The 19,353-nt window shown below is 43.7% G+C and overlaps 1 protein-coding gene and 14 non-coding genes across 15 annotated transcripts; 3 read left to right on the top strand and 12 right to left on the bottom strand.

Annotated features, from left to right (window-relative positions):
• Positions 1 to 242: 242 nt before the first annotated feature.
• On the bottom strand, positions 243 to 383 carry LOC141327032 (U4 spliceosomal RNA). The gene has a single exon (XR_012354354.1). It is a non-coding gene; the product is annotated as a U4 spliceosomal RNA (small nuclear RNA).
• A 492-nt stretch (positions 384 to 875) lies between these two features.
• trnas-gcu (transfer RNA serine (anticodon GCU)) lies at positions 876 to 957 on the top strand. The gene has a single exon. It is a non-coding gene; the product is annotated as a tRNA-Ser (tRNA).
• A 495-nt stretch (positions 958 to 1,452) lies between these two features.
• LOC141327072 (U4 spliceosomal RNA) lies at positions 1,453 to 1,592 on the bottom strand. Its single transcript, XR_012354390.1, has one exon. It is a non-coding gene; the product is annotated as a U4 spliceosomal RNA (small nuclear RNA).
• Positions 1,593 to 3,346: 1,754 nt separating this feature from the next.
• LOC141326947 (small nucleolar RNA U3) lies at positions 3,347 to 3,562 on the bottom strand. The gene has a single exon (XR_012354277.1). It is a non-coding gene; the product is annotated as a small nucleolar RNA U3 (small nucleolar RNA).
• A 972-nt stretch (positions 3,563 to 4,534) lies between these two features.
• LOC141327031 (U4 spliceosomal RNA) lies at positions 4,535 to 4,675 on the bottom strand. The gene has a single exon (XR_012354353.1). It is a non-coding gene; the product is annotated as a U4 spliceosomal RNA (small nuclear RNA).
• Positions 4,676 to 5,167: 492 nt separating this feature from the next.
• Positions 5,168 to 5,249, top strand: trnas-gcu (transfer RNA serine (anticodon GCU)). The gene has a single exon. It is a non-coding gene; the product is annotated as a tRNA-Ser (tRNA).
• A 495-nt stretch (positions 5,250 to 5,744) lies between these two features.
• On the bottom strand, positions 5,745 to 5,884 carry LOC141327071 (U4 spliceosomal RNA). Its single transcript, XR_012354389.1, has one exon. It is a non-coding gene; the product is annotated as a U4 spliceosomal RNA (small nuclear RNA).
• Positions 5,885 to 7,638: 1,754 nt separating this feature from the next.
• On the bottom strand, positions 7,639 to 7,854 carry LOC141326946 (small nucleolar RNA U3). Its single transcript, XR_012354276.1, has one exon. It is a non-coding gene; the product is annotated as a small nucleolar RNA U3 (small nucleolar RNA).
• A 972-nt stretch (positions 7,855 to 8,826) lies between these two features.
• On the bottom strand, positions 8,827 to 8,967 carry LOC141327030 (U4 spliceosomal RNA). The gene has a single exon (XR_012354352.1). It is a non-coding gene; the product is annotated as a U4 spliceosomal RNA (small nuclear RNA).
• Positions 8,968 to 9,459: 492 nt separating this feature from the next.
• Positions 9,460 to 9,541, top strand: trnas-gcu (transfer RNA serine (anticodon GCU)). The gene has a single exon. It is a non-coding gene; the product is annotated as a tRNA-Ser (tRNA).
• A 495-nt stretch (positions 9,542 to 10,036) lies between these two features.
• On the bottom strand, positions 10,037 to 10,176 carry LOC141327070 (U4 spliceosomal RNA). Its single transcript, XR_012354388.1, has one exon. It is a non-coding gene; the product is annotated as a U4 spliceosomal RNA (small nuclear RNA).
• Positions 10,177 to 10,555: 379 nt separating this feature from the next.
• trnak-cuu (transfer RNA lysine (anticodon CUU)) lies at positions 10,556 to 10,628 on the bottom strand. Its single transcript has one exon. It is a non-coding gene; the product is annotated as a tRNA-Lys (tRNA).
• Positions 10,629 to 11,930: 1,302 nt separating this feature from the next.
• Positions 11,931 to 12,146, bottom strand: LOC141326938 (small nucleolar RNA U3). Its single transcript, XR_012354268.1, has one exon. It is a non-coding gene; the product is annotated as a small nucleolar RNA U3 (small nucleolar RNA).
• A 972-nt stretch (positions 12,147 to 13,118) lies between these two features.
• LOC141326999 (U4 spliceosomal RNA) lies at positions 13,119 to 13,259 on the bottom strand. The gene has a single exon (XR_012354323.1). It is a non-coding gene; the product is annotated as a U4 spliceosomal RNA (small nuclear RNA).
• Positions 13,260 to 16,102: 2,843 nt separating this feature from the next.
• LOC141326071 (uncharacterized) lies at positions 16,103 to 18,962 on the bottom strand. The gene is made up of 2 exons (XM_073834770.1): positions 17,896 to 18,962; positions 16,103 to 16,517 (listed from the first exon to the last, which is right to left on the bottom strand). The coding sequence occupies exons 1-2, from the start codon at positions 18,960 to 18,962 to the stop codon at positions 16,103 to 16,105; spliced, it is 1,482 nt and encodes a 493-aa protein (XP_073690871.1).
• Between the last annotated feature and the right edge of the window lie 391 nt (positions 18,963 to 19,353).

Raw genomic sequence — 19,353 nt, 5'->3', positions numbered from 1 at the left:
CTCGACACGCATTGGAAGCTTTAGCGCCACTGAGAGCCCACCGGACCAGACAGGACCAACCTGTTTACGATGGGTAACGGTGATCTGTAATTGCGCGGCAGTTTAACGATACCTGTCTTGAGAACATATTGAAAAAACAACAAGCCCTCTGGCTCTGGCGCTCTATCATCAGTAGACAGCTTTTTGGCGAGGAAAAAAAAACCTAAACGAAACAAGGCTATATTTCTCAACAAAACTCTAAGCCTCCAGAGAGGCTAGCAAAAATTGCCAAAGCTAACTGTATTTCAAGTCATCCTGGCGGGGTATTGGGTAAAGTTTTCAACCAGCAATGACCGCGCCTCGGATAAACCTTATAGGCTACAATATTGCCTCTGCGAAAGAATGCCAGCGACGGTCGTGACCTTTTCGTGCACCTACGTGGATGTGAACCGACAAGGTGGCAGCAAGCTTTAAACATGACGCACAAACAGTCTCCTGGCACGGGTTGCTGCACCGTGTTTCCACGGAACAGATTAGAGGTGTGTAAAAGACGGCTCATTCACTATTCCCTCTGTGCTCAAAACAGCCTGCTGAAAGCACGGCAGCAGCAGCTGAAAAGGTCCGCAGCATGGCCTGTCTCGGTCAGCAAGGGGACGGGGTGGCCGAGTGGTTAAAGCGATGGACTGCTAATCCATTGTGCTCTGTGCAATGGTTGGAGTCCCATTCTTGTCGTTCGGTTCCTTTAGCACTGGACCTTAATCCAGGTCCTGGGGACCCCATGCTAAACTTTTTGTGTGTCCTCCTTATCTAACACACTCAGTTCAGTTCTTAGAGTTCTCTACTAATGAACTGATGATCTGAATCAGGAGTGCTAAATAAAAAATGCCACGTAAAATGACGAGGTGGCCGAGTGGTTAAGGCGATGGACTGCTAATCCATTGTGCTCTGCACGCGTGGGTTCGAATCCCATCCTCGTCGTTCGGCTCCTTTAGCAGTAGTCCTGGGGACCCCACTCTGCACTTTTTGAGTGTCCTCCTTATCTGACACACTCAGTTCAGTTCACTGAGTGCTCTACTAATGAGCTGATGGTCTGAATCGGGAGTGTTAAATAAAAGGACCACGGAAAGTGACGAGGTGGTCGAGTGGTTAAGGCGATGCAAGGCTAATCCGTTGTGCTGGGCACACCTTGGTTTGTGTGGGTTTGAATCCCATCCTCTTCATTTGATGATTTAGCACCACTGAGAGCCCACCGGAACAGACAGGCCCAACCTGTTTACGATGGGTAGCGGTGAGCTGTAATTGTGCTGTACTTTAATGATACCTGCAGCGAAGTCTTGAGAACATATTGACAAAACAACAAATCTTCTGGCTCCGGCACGCTATGATCTGTAGACACCTCTTTGACGAGGACCAACAACCAGCCACTCCAACAAAAGGAAACAAAACGAAGCAAAACTATCTTTTTCAAGAAGCGTCCAGAGAGACCGGCAAAAACTGTCGAAGCTGACTGTATTTCAAATCATCCCGATGGGATATCGGGGAAAGTTTTCAACCAGCAATGATCACACCTCAGATAAACCACACAAGCTACAACATTGCCTCTGCGATAGAATACCGGTGACGGTCGTGACCTTTTCGTGGACCTACGTGGATGTGAACCGACAAGGTGGTAGCAAGCTGGATGGGCCCCAGAGACAGATCATCAGTGAAGACCTCTTCACCTAGACGGCCATCGACGCAAGACTGTGAAAACCAGATCCTCTCCAATCTGACACTGTGGCAACATGGAACTTTTGCATCTACATTAATATTAGTCTGTTTCTTCTTATTCTGAGGTCACCGTAGCCACCAGATCCATTCTGTATTCCGATCAGATGGTCACTGCAGTCCCCCGGATCCAGTTCCGGAGCTCGCAAAATCCACTTAGCCTGTGCGGCGAATGGGCACGCTGGAGCCCGCCACCCTGTTGGGAAGAAAGAGAGCCAACAGAGGCGCCCAACGTGGGGCTCGAACCCAAGACCCTGAGATTAAGAGTCTCATGCTCTACCGACTGAGCTAGCCGGGCTGGTTGTGGCTTCCTTCACCGGGTCGGAGGCAGTTTTCATCGGCTCCCAAATGACACAGGCGAAACGGAGGCTCTCGCGTTGTGCGAGACTGTCGAGCCGTCCCGTGGGTAGGGCTTAGAGCAGGCTTAGAGTTTTCTTCTGTCAGTTTTGACCCAATCTGTGTTTGGGAAGCGCAGTTTGACCCAGCAGTGCAGGCCAACAACATGTTCTGTCTTGCCGCGTGAAGGCGGTTCAATGCTTTGGGCAGCGTATGGTTGAGATGTGATTTTCCACCAATTTGGGGCACCTTTCTTATGGAAATCAAGGATAAATCTATATAAGGATAAGGATAAATCTTCTATTTTTCGGTGGTCTTTTGAGAACACTAGATTTATATGTCAAGTCCAACATAACACCGACTGTTACGCAACAGTCCCGGGGTCGTTAATAGTTACGCCTCCAACATTTGCATCGCCCAATCATCGGTAACGTCAGTACATCAGTAAAACAAGGCAAGCCACTGAAGGGACACGGTTAGCTTAATGCTAGCACTAGCCTGTTACATTGCAGTACAAAAGATATCACTTACCACATAAACAGAGAGATGACTGTGCTGATGATGGTGAATGATGGAGAAATAACTGCGCTGATGATGGCGAATGATTTACAGATCCAGAGTATCACCGAGAAGCAGCTGAACTTGTGTGGTAAGAAGAGCTCCGTCTGCATTATAACTTTACACAGAGCACATGGATCACAGTAATGAGACTAAAATGTCTGCGATTCAAAACGGCAGATTCAACAAACCACATATTAAAAGCGGCTAGAGCTCCTAATTAAATATATATTTTTTATCAATGTGCCAGCTATAGAGATGAGCAGCTCTGTGAAACAGCCAATCGGAGCAGAGCTCATTAATATTCATGAAGCTTCCAAAAAAGGCAATAACAGAGCATTTCATTCTAGGGACAAATCCTAGGGTTGTAAATGGTCCTGTAAAACCGTTTCTGGAGATTGTTTGCCCTTTCCTATGCCATATACCTTCTATGTAGATATCAAAGAAAAAATTAAAATATTCTCTCAATGCATTTTATGGCAACTTTAAGTTGATAGAACCAGCTGACATCTTATCCTGACATTCTGAATCTCAAGGATGGTGACACCCACCAACAAAAATGTAAAAAAAAAAAAAAAAAAAGTAGTTTCATCAGATATACACCAATTATGAGCTAAACAATTAATTACAAACAGAATCATATCCGATGTTCAATCGATCGCACCTACTCACAAGATTTTTAATCTGATATTTACAATTTTCAAAGACCACTCTGATCATACTCTCTTCTTCTATGCGGCATAAATGCCACACAGAACGTTCATCAATGGTGTGGAGCATATGAAATGAACAATTACTACACACCCGATTCACGCTCAGAAAAGAGTATCAAAGCTCATCATCGTAGTTTGGGAGACACTACACTTTTGAAACACATTTCCTAGTTAAAAACTATAGAAATGATCCCTGAAAGTATAATCTTGACCTCCATTTTGCAAAACCAGCTTAGGCGACTTCTGACACTTTGAGTCTCAGAGATGGTGACAACCTAACAACAGAGATGAGAAAAGTTACATCTGAAACATCATTAGAGTCCTAAAAATTTTTTTGTAATTTTAGTCGGATGCAGTTTTCATCGGCCCCCAAATTACACAGGCGAAACTGAGGCTCTCGCGTTGTGCGAGACTGTCAACCCGTCCCGTGGGTAGGGCTTAAAGCAGGCTTAGAGATTTCTTCTGTCAGTTTTGACCCAATCTGTTTTTGGGAAGCGCAGTTTGACCCAGCAGTGCGGGCCAACAACATGTTCTGTTTTGCCGCGTGAAGGCGGTTCAATGCTTTGGACAGCGTATGGTTGAGTTGTGATTTTCCACCAATTTGGGGCACCTTTCTTATGGAAATCAAGGATGATTTCAAGGGAAATGGCAAACTGGTGTAGCGTTTGGCTAATAAGCTAAAGCTACAAAGGATGTACCGGTGCCCCGTCGTCCGAGCAGAATCCACATTCGGCCGTAATCGGAGGTTACTACTAACGTTCGATTGTGTCTCATAGGGAGTTTGGCGCAGGGCCTCAGTGGAAAACAGGCCCTCGGCGGCTGAAAGAAAAGACGAAGAATGCATCCACATGCACATGAATCAGGAGTGTTAAATAAAGAAACCCTGCAAGATGACGAGGTGGTCCAGTGGTTAAGGCGGTGGAAGGCTAATACATTGTGCTCGACACGCATTGGAAGCTTTAGCGCCACTGAGAGCCCACCGGACCAGACAGGACCAACCTGTTTACGATGGGTAACGGTGATCTGTAATTGCGCGGCAGTTTAACGATACCTGTCTTGAGAACATATTGAAAAAACAACAAGCCCTCTGGCTCTGGCGCTCTATCATCAGTAGACAGCTTTTTGGCGAGGAAAAAAAAACCTAAACGAAACAAGGCTATATTTCTCAACAAAACTCTAAGCCTCCAGAGAGGCTAGCAAAAATTGCCAAAGCTAACTGTATTTCAAGTCATCCTGGCGGGGTATTGGGTAAAGTTTTCAACCAGCAATGACCGCGCCTCGGATAAACCTTATAGGCTACAATATTGCCTCTGCGAAAGAATGCCAGCGACGGTCGTGACCTTTTCGTGCACCTACGTGGATGTGAACCGACAAGGTGGCAGCAAGCTTTAAACATGACGCACAAACAGTCTCCTGGCACGGGTTGCTGCACCGTGTTTCCACGGAACAGATTAGAGGTGTGTAAAAGACGGCTCATTCACTATTCCCTCTGTGCTCAAAACAGCCTGCTGAAAGCACGGCAGCAGCAGCTGAAAAGGTCCGCAGCATGGCCTGTCTCGGTCAGCAAGGGGACGGGGTGGCCGAGTGGTTAAAGCGATGGACTGCTAATCCATTGTGCTCTGTGCAATGGTTGGAGTCCCATTCTTGTCGTTCGGTTCCTTTAGCACTGGACCTTAATCCAGGTCCTGGGGACCCCATGCTAAACTTTTTGTGTGTCCTCCTTATCTAACACACTCAGTTCAGTTCTTAGAGTTCTCTACTAATGAACTGATGATCTGAATCAGGAGTGCTAAATAAAAAATGCCACGTAAAATGACGAGGTGGCCGAGTGGTTAAGGCGATGGACTGCTAATCCATTGTGCTCTGCACGCGTGGGTTCGAATCCCATCCTCGTCGTTCGGCTCCTTTAGCAGTAGTCCTGGGGACCCCACTCTGCACTTTTTGAGTGTCCTCCTTATCTGACACACTCAGTTCAGTTCACTGAGTGCTCTACTAATGAGCTGATGGTCTGAATCGGGAGTGTTAAATAAAAGGACCACGGAAAGTGACGAGGTGGTCGAGTGGTTAAGGCGATGCAAGGCTAATCCGTTGTGCTGGGCACACCTTGGTTTGTGTGGGTTTGAATCCCATCCTCTTCATTTGATGATTTAGCACCACTGAGAGCCCACCGGAACAGACAGGCCCAACCTGTTTACGATGGGTAGCGGTGAGCTGTAATTGTGCTGTACTTTAATGATACCTGCAGCGAAGTCTTGAGAACATATTGACAAAACAACAAATCTTCTGGCTCCGGCACGCTATGATCTGTAGACACCTCTTTGACGAGGACCAACAACCAGCCACTCCAACAAAAGGAAACAAAACGAAGCAAAACTATCTTTTTCAAGAAGCGTCCAGAGAGACCGGCAAAAACTGTCGAAGCTGACTGTATTTCAAATCATCCCGATGGGATATCGGGGAAAGTTTTCAACCAGCAATGATCACACCTCAGATAAACCACACAAGCTACAACATTGCCTCTGCGATAGAATACCGGTGACGGTCGTGACCTTTTCGTGGACCTACGTGGATGTGAACCGACAAGGTGGTAGCAAGCTGGATGGGCCCCAGAGACAGATCATCAGTGAAGACCTCTTCACCTAGACGGCCATCGACGCAAGACTGTGAAAACCAGATCCTCTCCAATCTGACACTGTGGCAACATGGAACTTTTGCATCTACATTAATATTAGTCTGTTTCTTCTTATTCTGAGGTCACCGTAGCCACCAGATCCATTCTGTATTCCGATCAGATGGTCACTGCAGTCCCCCGGATCCAGTTCCGGAGCTCGCAAAATCCACTTAGCCTGTGCGGCGAATGGGCACGCTGGAGCCCGCCACCCTGTTGGGAAGAAAGAGAGCCAACAGAGGCGCCCAACGTGGGGCTCGAACCCAAGACCCTGAGATTAAGAGTCTCATGCTCTACCGACTGAGCTAGCCGGGCTGGTTGTGGCTTCCTTCACCGGGTCGGAGGCAGTTTTCATCGGCTCCCAAATGACACAGGCGAAACGGAGGCTCTCGCGTTGTGCGAGACTGTCGAGCCGTCCCGTGGGTAGGGCTTAGAGCAGGCTTAGAGTTTTCTTCTGTCAGTTTTGACCCAATCTGTGTTTGGGAAGCGCAGTTTGACCCAGCAGTGCAGGCCAACAACATGTTCTGTCTTGCCGCGTGAAGGCGGTTCAATGCTTTGGGCAGCGTATGGTTGAGATGTGATTTTCCACCAATTTGGGGCACCTTTCTTATGGAAATCAAGGATAAATCTATATAAGGATAAGGATAAATCTTCTATTTTTCGGTGGTCTTTTGAGAACACTAGATTTATATGTCAAGTCCAACATAACACCGACTGTTACGCAACAGTCCCGGGGTCGTTAATAGTTACGCCTCCAACATTTGCATCGCCCAATCATCGGTAACGTCAGTACATCAGTAAAACAAGGCAAGCCACTGAAGGGACACGGTTAGCTTAATGCTAGCACTAGCCTGTTACATTGCAGTACAAAAGATATCACTTACCACATAAACAGAGAGATGACTGTGCTGATGATGGTGAATGATGGAGAAATAACTGCGCTGATGATGGCGAATGATTTACAGATCCAGAGTATCACCGAGAAGCAGCTGAACTTGTGTGGTAAGAAGAGCTCCGTCTGCATTATAACTTTACACAGAGCACATGGATCACAGTAATGAGACTAAAATGTCTGCGATTCAAAACGGCAGATTCAACAAACCACATATTAAAAGCGGCTAGAGCTCCTAATTAAATATATATTTTTTATCAATGTGCCAGCTATAGAGATGAGCAGCTCTGTGAAACAGCCAATCGGAGCAGAGCTCATTAATATTCATGAAGCTTCCAAAAAAGGCAATAACAGAGCATTTCATTCTAGGGACAAATCCTAGGGTTGTAAATGGTCCTGTAAAACCGTTTCTGGAGATTGTTTGCCCTTTCCTATGCCATATACCTTCTATGTAGATATCAAAGAAAAAATTAAAATATTCTCTCAATGCATTTTATGGCAACTTTAAGTTGATAGAACCAGCTGACATCTTATCCTGACATTCTGAATCTCAAGGATGGTGACACCCACCAACAAAAATGTAAAAAAAAAAAAAAAAAAAGTAGTTTCATCAGATATACACCAATTATGAGCTAAACAATTAATTACAAACAGAATCATATCCGATGTTCAATCGATCGCACCTACTCACAAGATTTTTAATCTGATATTTACAATTTTCAAAGACCACTCTGATCATACTCTCTTCTTCTATGCGGCATAAATGCCACACAGAACGTTCATCAATGGTGTGGAGCATATGAAATGAACAATTACTACACACCCGATTCACGCTCAGAAAAGAGTATCAAAGCTCATCATCGTAGTTTGGGAGACACTACACTTTTGAAACACATTTCCTAGTTAAAAACTATAGAAATGATCCCTGAAAGTATAATCTTGACCTCCATTTTGCAAAACCAGCTTAGGCGACTTCTGACACTTTGAGTCTCAGAGATGGTGACAACCTAACAACAGAGATGAGAAAAGTTACATCTGAAACATCATTAGAGTCCTAAAAATTTTTTTGTAATTTTAGTCGGATGCAGTTTTCATCGGCCCCCAAATTACACAGGCGAAACTGAGGCTCTCGCGTTGTGCGAGACTGTCAACCCGTCCCGTGGGTAGGGCTTAAAGCAGGCTTAGAGATTTCTTCTGTCAGTTTTGACCCAATCTGTTTTTGGGAAGCGCAGTTTGACCCAGCAGTGCGGGCCAACAACATGTTCTGTTTTGCCGCGTGAAGGCGGTTCAATGCTTTGGACAGCGTATGGTTGAGTTGTGATTTTCCACCAATTTGGGGCACCTTTCTTATGGAAATCAAGGATGATTTCAAGGGAAATGGCAAACTGGTGTAGCGTTTGGCTAATAAGCTAAAGCTACAAAGGATGTACCGGTGCCCCGTCGTCCGAGCAGAATCCACATTCGGCCGTAATCGGAGGTTACTACTAACGTTCGATTGTGTCTCATAGGGAGTTTGGCGCAGGGCCTCAGTGGAAAACAGGCCCTCGGCGGCTGAAAGAAAAGACGAAGAATGCATCCACATGCACATGAATCAGGAGTGTTAAATAAAGAAACCCTGCAAGATGACGAGGTGGTCCAGTGGTTAAGGCGGTGGAAGGCTAATACATTGTGCTCGACACGCATTGGAAGCTTTAGCGCCACTGAGAGCCCACCGGACCAGACAGGACCAACCTGTTTACGATGGGTAACGGTGATCTGTAATTGCGCGGCAGTTTAACGATACCTGTCTTGAGAACATATTGAAAAAACAACAAGCCCTCTGGCTCTGGCGCTCTATCATCAGTAGACAGCTTTTTGGCGAGGAAAAAAAAACCTAAACGAAACAAGGTTATATTTCTCAACAAAACTCTAAGCCTCCAGAGAGGCTAGCAAAAATTGCCAAAGCTAACTGTATTTCAAGTCATCCTGGCGGGGTATTGGGTAAAGTTTTCAACCAGCAATGACCGCGCCTCGGATAAACCTTATAGGCTACAATATTGCCTCTGCGAAAGAATGCCAGCGACGGTCGTGACCTTTTCGTGCACCTACGTGGATGTGAACCGACAAGGTGGCAGCAAGCTTTAAACATGACGCACAAACAGTCTCCTGGCACGGGTTGCTGCACCGTGTTTCCACGGAACAGATTAGAGGTGTGTAAAAGACGGCTCATTCACTATTCCCTCTGTGCTCAAAACAGCCTGCTGAAAGCACGGCAGCAGCAGCTGAAAAGGTCCGCAGCATGGCCTGTCTCGGTCAGCAAGGGGACGGGGTGGCCGAGTGGTTAAAGCGATGGACTGCTAATCCATTGTGCTCTGTGCAATGGTTGGAATCCCATTCTTGTCGTTCGGTTCCTTTAGCACTGGACCTTAATCCAGGTCCTGGGGACCCCATGCTAAACTTTTTGTGTGTCCTCCTTATCTAACACACTCAGTTCAGTTCTTAGAGTTCTCTACTAATGAACTGATGATCTGAATCAGGAGTGCTAAATAAAAAATGCCACGTAAAATGACGAGGTGGCCGAGTGGTTAAGGCGATGGACTGCTAATCCATTGTGCTCTGCACGCGTGGGTTCGAATCCCATCCTCGTCGTTCGGCTCCTTTAGCAGTAGTCCTGGGGACCCCACTCTGCACTTTTTGAGTGTCCTCCTTATCTGACACACTCAGTTCAGTTCACTGAGTGCTCTACTAATGAGCTGATGGTCTGAATCGGGAGTGTTAAATAAAAGGACCACGGAAAGTGACGAGGTGGTCGAGTGGTTAAGGCGATGCAAGGCTAATCCGTTGTGCTGGGCACACCTTGGTTTGTGTGGGTTTGAATCCCATCCTCTTCATTTGATGATTTAGCACCACTGAGAGCCCACCGGAACAGACAGGCCCAACCTGTTTACGATGGGTAGCGGTGAGCTGTAATTGTGCTGTACTTTAATGATACCTGCAGCGAAGTCTTGAGAACATATTGACAAAACAACAAATCTTCTGGCTCCGGCACGCTATGATCTGTAGACACCTCTTTGACGAGGACCAACAACCAGCCACTCCAACAAAAGGAAACAAAACGAAGCAAAACTATCTTTTTCAAGAAGCGTCCAGAGAGACCGGCAAAAACTGTCGAAGCTGACTGTATTTCAAATCATCCCGATGGGATATCGGGGAAAGTTTTCAACCAGCAATGATCACACCTCAGATAAACCACACAAGCTACAACATTGCCTCTGCGATAGAATACCGGTGAAGGTCATGACCTTTTCGTGGACCTACGTGGATGTGAACCGACAAGGTGGTAGCAAGCTGGATGGGCCCCAGAGACAGATCATCAGTGAAGACCTCTTCACCTAGACGGCCATCGACGCAAGACTGTGAAAACCAGATCCTCTCCAATCTGACACTGTGGCAACATGGAACTTTTGCATCTACATTAATATTAGTCTGTTTCTTCTTATTCTGAGGTCACCGTAGCCGCCAGATCCATTCTGTATTCCGATCAGATGGTCACTGCAGTCCCCCGGATCCAGTTCCGGAGCTTGCAAAATCCACTTAGCCTGTGCGGCAAATGGGCACGCTGGAGCCCGCCACCCTGTTGGGAAGAAAGAGAGCCAACAGAGGCGCCCAACGTGGGGCTCGAACCCACGACCCTGAGATTAAGAGTCTCATGCTCTACCGACTGAGCTAGCCGGGCTGGTTGTGGCTTCCTTCACCGGGTCGGAGGCAGTTTTCATCGGCTCCCAAATGACACAGGCAAAACGGAGGCTCTCGCGTTGTGCGAGACTGTCGAGCCGTCCCGTGGGTAGGGCTTAGAGCAGGCTTAGAGTTTTCTTCTGTCAGTTTTGACCCAATCTGTTTTTGGGAAGCGCAGTTTGACCCAGCAGTGCAGGCCAACAACATGTTCTGTCTTGCCGCGTGAAGGCGGTTCAATGTTTTGGGCAGCGTATGGTTGAGATGTGATTTTCCACCAATTTGGGGCACCTTTCTTATGGAAATCAAGGATAAATCTATATAAGGATAAGGATAAATCTTCTATTTTTCGGTGGTCTTTTGAGAACACTAGATTTATATGTCAAGTCCAACATAACACCGACTGTTACGCAACAGTCCCGGGATCGTTAATAGTTACGCCTCCAACATTTGCATCGCCCAATCATCGGTAACGTCAGTACATCAGTAAAACAAGGCAAGCCACTGAAGGGACACGGTTAGCTTAATGCTAGCACTAGCCTGTTACATTGCAGTACAAAAGATATCACTTACCACATAAACAGAGAGATGACTGTGCTGATGATGGTGAATGATGGAGAAATAACTGCGCTGATGATGGCGAATGATTTACAGATCCAGAGTATCACCGAGAAGCAGCTAAACTTGTGTGGTAAGAAGAGCTCCGTCTGCATTATAACTTTACACAGAGCACATGGATCACAGTAATGAGACTAAAATGTCTGCGATTCAAAACGGCAGATTCAACAAACCACATATTAAAAGCGGCTAGAGCTCCTAATTAAATATATATTTTTTATCAATGTGCCAGCTATAGAGATGAGCAGCTCTGTGAAACAGCCAATCGGAGCAGAGCTCATTAATATTCATGAAGCTTCCAAAAAAGGCAATAACAGAGCATTTCATTCTAGGGACAAATCCTAGGGTTGTAAATGGTCCTGTAAAACCGTTTCTGGAGATTGTTTGCCCTTTCCTATGCCATATACCTTCTATGTAGATATCAAAGAACAAATTAAAATATTCTCTCAATGCATTTTATGGCAACTTTAAGTTGATAGAACCAGCTGACATCTTATCCTGACATTCTGAATCTCAAGGATGGTGACACCCACCAACAAAAATGTAAAAAAAAAAAAAAAAAAAGTAGTTTCATCAGATATACACCAATTATGAGCTAAACAATTAATTACAAACAGAATCATATCCGATGTTCAATCGATCGCACCTACTCACAAGATTTTTAATCTGATATTTACAATTTTCAAAGACCACTCTGATCATACTCTCTTCTTCTATGCGGCATAAATGCCACACAGAACGTTCATCAATGGTGTGGAGCATATGAAATAAACAATTACTCCACACCCGATTCACGCTCAGAAAAGAGTATCAAAGCTCATCATCGTAGTTTGGGAGACACTACACTTTTGAAACACATTTCCTAGTTAAAAACTATAGAAATGATCCCTGGAAGTATAATCTTGACCTCCATTTTGCAAAACCAGCTTAGGCGACTTCTGACACTTTGAGTCTCAGAGATGGTGACAACCTAACAACAGAGATGAGAAAAGTTACATCTGAAACATCATTAGAGTCCTAAAAATTTTTTTGTAATTTTAGTCGGATGCAGTTTTCATCGGCCCCCAAATTACACAGGCGAAACTGAGGCTCTCGCGTTGTGCGAGACTGTCAACCCGTCCCGTAGGTAGGGCTTAAAGCAGGCTTAGAGATTTCTTCTGTCAGTTTTGACCCAATCTGTTTTTGGGAAGCGCAGTTTGACCCAGCAGTGCGGGCCAACAACATGTTCTGTTTTGCCGCGTGAAGGCGGTTCAATGCTTTGGACAGCGTATGGTTGAGTTGTGATTTTCCACCAATTTGGGGCACCTTTCTTATGGAAATCAAGGATGATTTCAAGGGAAATGGCAAACTGGTGTAGCGTTTGGCTAATAAGCTAAAGCTACAAAGGATGTACCGGTGCCCCGTCGTCCGAGCAGAATCCACATTCGGCCGTAATCGGAGGTTACTACTAACGTTCGATTGTGTCTCATAGGGAGTTTGGCGCAGGGCCTCAGTGGAAAACAGGCCCTCGGCGGCTGAAAGAAAAGACGAAGAATGCATCCACATGCACATGAATCAGGAGTGTTAAATAAAGAAACCCTGCAAGATGACGAGGTGGTCCAGTGGTTAAGGCGGTGGAAGGCTAATACATTGTGCTCGACACGCATTGGAAGCTTTAGCGCCACTGAGAGCCCACCGGACCAGACAGGACCAACCTGTTTACGATGGGTAACGGTGATCTGTAATTGCGCGGCAGTTTAACGATACCTGTCTTGAGAACATATTGAAAAAACAACAAGCCCTCTGGCTCTGGCGCTCTATCATCAGTAGACAGCTTTTTGGCGAGGAAAAAAAAACCTAAACGAAACAAGGCTATATTTCTCAACAAAACTCTAAGCCTCCAGAGAGGCTAGCAAAAATTGCCAAAGCTAACTGTATTTCAAGTCATCCTGGCGGGGTATTGGGTAAAGTTTTCAACCAGCAATGATCGCGCCTCGGATAAACCTCATAGGCTACAATATTGCCTCTGCGAAAGAATGCCAGCGACGGTCGTGACCGTCCAATCTGACACTGTGGCAACATGGAACTTTTGCATCTACATTAATATTAGTCTGTTTCTTCTTATTCTGAGGTCACCGTAGCCGCCAGATCCATTCTGTATTCCGATCAGATGGTCACTGCAGTCCCCCGGATCCAGTCCGTACCAAGAGCAGATGGTGGATCAGCACCTTCAGCCGAATGTCAGCGGATACCATGTCAACTAGATGAGCCCTAGAGACAGATCATCAGTAAAGAATGAATCCACATGCCACAGCAAACTCGAGCTGGTGAAAATGTTCATCAAACACCCGCCGCTGACTTCTTTTAAAACGAGCCAGCTTATTGAAGAGGGGGAAAAAGAGAAAAAGAAAGAAAAAAGAGAGGAAAAAGGAAAAAATGAAGAGAAAATAAATAAAAGGAAATTTTATCCCTTTGTCCTTCAAAGCAATATTTTTGGAGTGTATATTTACAATAAATTATCTGAAAAAAATATCTTTTCTCTATTTTCCTATACATTTATATGGGAGTAAGGTTGATCACAAATTCCCAGTTCATATTACACTGTTGCCATAAATTAAAGTGTTTACTGAATGTTTTATTTATCAGTAATTATCCCATAAATGATGTCCATATGAATGAAATTATTTCTGAAATGACAAATTAATATTAAATTAGATTTTTATTACTGATTATTGATATTATATTCAGTTTTTGCACTTTTAGTTTAAATATATTTCTGCTGTAGTTATGTTCTAAAACTTACAGTACAAAAATAGTCAATTTATTTATTAAATAATCCTCAAATTTATCAACATTTTTAAGTGGGCCTATAACTGTTTAATGATACTGTAACAATGACGAACAAAAAGAGTTATTTAATCAAGAACAAACTTTTATTTTTCAATCAGTCACAGCCAATTATTCATTATTCCTTTTTTTACATTTTTATTCTTATAGTTACTATGTTGCATTTGCAGAAAACAGAACTATACATACAAATAAAACTGTCCAATGTCCATGGCTCTTGTGCATTAACTGCAAGTGAAAAGAACAGAAAGCACAGAACAATACAAATGAATAAAACTTTAAAATATTAATGACTCCTGTGCATGTTTTGCAAGTGCTAAAGAACAGAAAACAAAACTATACTTTTAAATAAAACTGTCTTAATGTCCATGGCACTAGTGCATTCATTGCAAGTGCAAAAGAACAGAAAGCAGAAAACAATACACATAAATAAAACTTTATCCCCTTTATTTTTTGGACTCTTATGGATGGCACAGAGCTTGAAATGGTCTCTATCAGGCGACAACAATCTGGCCACTGGGCAAGTGGGGCAGTGGTGGTGAATGTATGCCTCTTCACGCTCTCCACCCCTGGAGTGAACCTGTGTCCAGCCTGCTCTGGTGTCTGGCAGCAAACATCACTCTCTTCTTATCGTAATCCAGCAGGTTCTGCCAACTATATTGGAACAGGAGATTTTTTTTTGAGTAAATGTAGGAACGTAGTAAAGACAGCCACCGTTTCCAAACCAGGTGTATTATGCAAATAATAATTACAAAGTGTCAGAGCAAGTTGAATTAGTGCAATCTGATGGTGTGTGTGTGTGTGTGTGTGTGTGTGTGTGTAGTCTCTCAGCGTACTGTACAGTATATACAAGAGTTCAGATCGGTTTCACCAGAAGTCTTTTTATCTTCCAAGAGCCAAATTTACAAAGCGCTGACTGTTTAAATGTCCTTCAAGGTTAGTTTCCCCAAAACAAAAAAAGTATACTCCACAAGATGACTCAGTCACAGGGGGAGAAAAAATAGTCAACAAAAGAAGTAATCCACAGGATCAGTCAACAGGTACTGTTTCTAAACTTTTTGAGCGATGCCTCTGCTGAATGCCTGTTCCATATATGCATAACGCAAAACAATTCCTGCCTAGATGACGCAACGTCATGTGACGATAACAGGGGCCAGGGGAGATAACAGCACACAGGGTAAAGCAATAAACATAATAGACACTTATTGCCTTCTTATTGGCAAGCAATCATATAAATAAACTTCCCCTTATATGGCTACAATACAAAGTAAACTGCAAAAACTATTGGTTAGTAATAGATGCAATGAATAAGAAGAATTCTTCAAAATTCAGGATGAAATCGAATCCCATTAAACTCCTGTTGAAATGATCATACATCATATTTATGCCTTGTCCTATAAGACAATCCTATGAGGCAATCCCTAATACAATCCTTTAGGAATGGTTCTAAAATATGATTACTACCGCCTTCCACAAAGCCGCCAATGTTGGTGGAAGAAGTGAGCAAGTAACTGATCTGTGCAAATTAAATCCATGCACACTGAATTAACTCAAATTTAAAAATTGATTCTGATAAAGAATCAAATCTAAAATTCAGGAAAATTGATTTAGAAATAATAGTTTATGTTTCTTAACCATTCATCCACCGAAGTGGTTAACTCAATATACCTTCTCAATTCCGAGGTTTATATTATGCTCATGGTCAGGAGCATAAATAAACTAAATTATTACTTTAGGAAATTAAAGCCAGGTAGCTTGATCTGGGCAAAGATGAAACTTTGTGAACATAAAAGTCAAGACACCTCTTTTAAATGAAACAATGATTTATTGAACTACTCTAGGATACAAAATCTATTCTACTAAAACATAAACACACACATACACAGACATTCACACGCGCACTCATACAGTTTCAAAGATGGTAAACTACGGATTTTAAGAACCCCAAAGTCGTAGTATTGCTACTAGTTCTCAAATCGCAACCTTAGAAAACCACAAAAGCAAAGATTTCACTTAAATGACTAGGTACCAGATTCAACAAGAATGGGAGACCTTGTTTACTTGCGCTCGTGCCAGAATGGGGATTCCCTCTGTGGGCTCGTCTCGGCAGAGATTCTGGTTGGTTGCTGGTCGGTCTTTGGATGATGTCGTCGGGTATCCTTCGAAGTTGGGGGTTGGGCAACGGGAGTTGCTATACCGGTATCCGGGCCGCGGTTGCCTGGTTACACGTGTTGTTGCGCTCAGAGTTCGGTGGCCGCCTGAGTTGCAAGGCGGGTCACGAAGTCTTTGCGGTTTATGGAGAGTTCTGGAGTTCTTGTAGTTGGAATGAGCAGGCGATCTTCTGCAGAGGAGAGCTACAAGTCTTTTCAGGGCGCTTGGACGCTTCTCGCTCTGTTCAGGCAGTTTGAGCACTAGATAGTTCTGTAGAGTTTGCTGACACAATCCCGTGCTTGGTCAGAGGGCGAGTGCAGATGAAAAGCACTCAAACCACAAGAGATGAAAGGCATTGAGCGAGACACAAGGCCCAGAACTATTTAGAGCATGGGATTTGAAACGGGCCGCTAAGCACGTCCCATGATGCTAGGATCCAATTGGATATTGCTGCGGGGCAGAGCTACGCCCCTGGGCTGTTCCTTCTGAGGTATAACTCAAAATGACACTATCTCTGCAAGTTTTGTTATTAACTTCAATAAACTATTGCAATGCATAAAATATACACAATATCAATTTCTCATTCATTCAGACAAGCTGCATTCGTCAAGATCATTCATTCAACACCAAACATGGGTACATGTTACATATAGGATACACATTTGGCAACTTGTGTTGCTAAGGTACGCAAGGCATAGAAAAAGACACGATTACATCGCAAGCATTGAATAGACAGTAAGGTGGATGCCCTATCCCTTTGCATAGTAAGTTCGATTGATTGAAATAGCATTCTTTGTTTCTTTCCCTTTTGAATCATATTTGCTAGCGCATTTGTTGAGCGCATGTTGTGAGTCCTGTTTTGAAGAAGGTGGGGGAAACACCATGCTGCTCAAAAAGGGGTCAGGGGGAGTTCAGCGGCCGGGATGGCCAGTCTGGAGTCAATCATTTTCCTTTGTTCATTCCTAACTCAATTTGTGATAACTTAGGTCACGAGTGAGTGGACAACTGGTTCTTTTGGAAGTTCTCAGAGGGGGGGGGGGGGGTCATGAGTTTGGCCAGGGGTGACAGTTTTCCATTTGCCCTAACAAGTCTCCCAGCACAAATCACTCGTTATCCCCCTGATGGGATTATCTTTTATTGCTGCTTTGTTCCCTGGGGTGATAGCGCGATCAGCAGACGAAGTTTGGCGTAGACAGAGTGGCGCTTCTCACAGTTTTCTGATGCCAATTGGTCAGGATAAAAGATTCTTTGTTCTTCCTCGGAGTGTGATGACTTGATCGTTATTTGCGCTTTGCATAACCGAAATCCTACAACAGTAAAGTGTACCATGGACAAAACACATTGCTTTATAATGTGAATTAGAATTTCTATCATTGTAGGAGCCTCGTATAGGATTCTTATTGGAATCCTTTAAGATTGTTTTGACAAGGGTATATTTTGCAGATTCTGAAAGGGGGATGTACACTTTTGACCTCAACTGTAATTGTAGTTGCAACAATGTGGTTGCCGAGAAACAAAGAGGTCTATGTTTGTAGAGTAATTTACAGCATTTTTGATTGTGGCTCAATCAATCAGAATCAAGGACCGGAACTATCCGTTCTAGAAATTTTGTTTGAAACTCTGTCCATACTAAGGGGATCTGTTAGGCTTCTCTTTATTGTAAATTTTTAATGTGCCTGTCAATGCTTCCTTTTTGACTGAAACTGTTTCCACACTGTTTGCATGTGTAAGGCTTCTCACCAGTGTGAATTCTCATGTCAATGTTAAGGTATCTTTTTTGAGTGAAACTCTTTCCACACTGTTGGCATGTGTAAGGCTTCTCTCCAGTGTGAAATCTCATGTGTCTGTTAAGGTTTACTTTTTCAGTGAAACTCTTTCCACACTGTTTGCATGAGTAAGGCTTCTCTCCAGTGTGTAATCTCATGTGTCTGTTAAGGTTTCCTTTATCAGTGAAACTCTTTTCACACTGTTTGCATGAGTAAGGCTTTTCTCCAGTGTGAATTGTCATATGTCTGTTAAGGTGTTCTTTTTCAGTGAAACTCTTTCCACACTGTTTGCATGTGTAAGGTTTCTCTCCAGTGTGAAATCTCATGTGTCTGTTAAGGTTTCCTTTATCAGTAAAGCTCTTTCCACACTGTTGGCACGTGTGAGGCTTCTCTCCAGTGTGAAATCTCATGTGTCTGTTAAGGCTTCTTTTTTCAGTGAAACTCTTTCCACACTGTTTGCATGTGTAAGGCTTCTCTCCAGTGTGTATTCTCATGTGACTTTTTGGGGGTGCTTGTTGTTTGAAACTCTTTCCACACTGTTTGCATGAGTAAGGCTTCTCTCCAGTGTGAAATCTCATGTGTCTGTTAAGGCTTCCTTTTTCAGTGAAACTCTTTCCACACTTTTGGCATGTGTAAGGCTTCTCTCCAGTGTGGCATCTCATGTGTCTGTTAAGGCTTCCTTTTTCAGTGCAACTCTTTCCACACTGTTTGCATGTGTAAGGCTTCTCCCCAGTGTGAATTCTCATGTGACTTTTAAGGTGTGCTTGTTGTTTGAAACTATTTCCACACTGTTTGCATGAGTAAGGCTTCTCTCCAGTGTGACATCTCATGTGTCTGTTAAGGCTTCCTTTTTCAATAAAACTCTTTCTACACTGTTTGCACGTGTAAGGCTTCTCTTCAGTGTGAATCATCAGCTTTTTAAGGCGTCTTTGTTGTTTGAAATTCCTTCCACACTCACAGCAAGTGAAAATACTCATAGTTTCTGTCTTTTGAGCACTTTTTTGGTTAGAAGTCTTTTCAGACTCTAAAGAACAAAAAGATTTTTCTCCAGATATCAAATTATTAAGATTCTCAAACTGATCTTTCTCTTCAGTTTCATTCAGTACTTCTCTCTCCTTTTTCAGTGCTGTTAGGTTTAAGGTGGAAATACAAAGAGATAAAAGTTAACCCCAGTTTAATGGCACAAAGCAATTAACATCACAACATGTAGATAAGTAATGCATGTATGCTAGATCCTATTCCAGGGTCTCCAAACCTGATCCAGGTCGGCCGGTACCCTACAGAGATTAAGTTGTCTGTTATACAATTAATTAAATCTAGAAAATCTATATAGACTGATCTAAATTATTATATATTATTTTTATGTCT

This window comes from Garra rufa, chromosome 2 (genome assembly GCF_049309525.1).
Source record: "Garra rufa chromosome 2, GarRuf1.0, whole genome shotgun sequence".
In the NCBI taxonomy this organism is placed as follows: domain Eukaryota; kingdom Metazoa; phylum Chordata; class Actinopteri; order Cypriniformes; family Cyprinidae; genus Garra; species Garra rufa.
The sequence above is the reverse complement of the archived record's forward strand: the minus strand, read 5'-3'. Positions and strand labels throughout refer to the sequence as shown.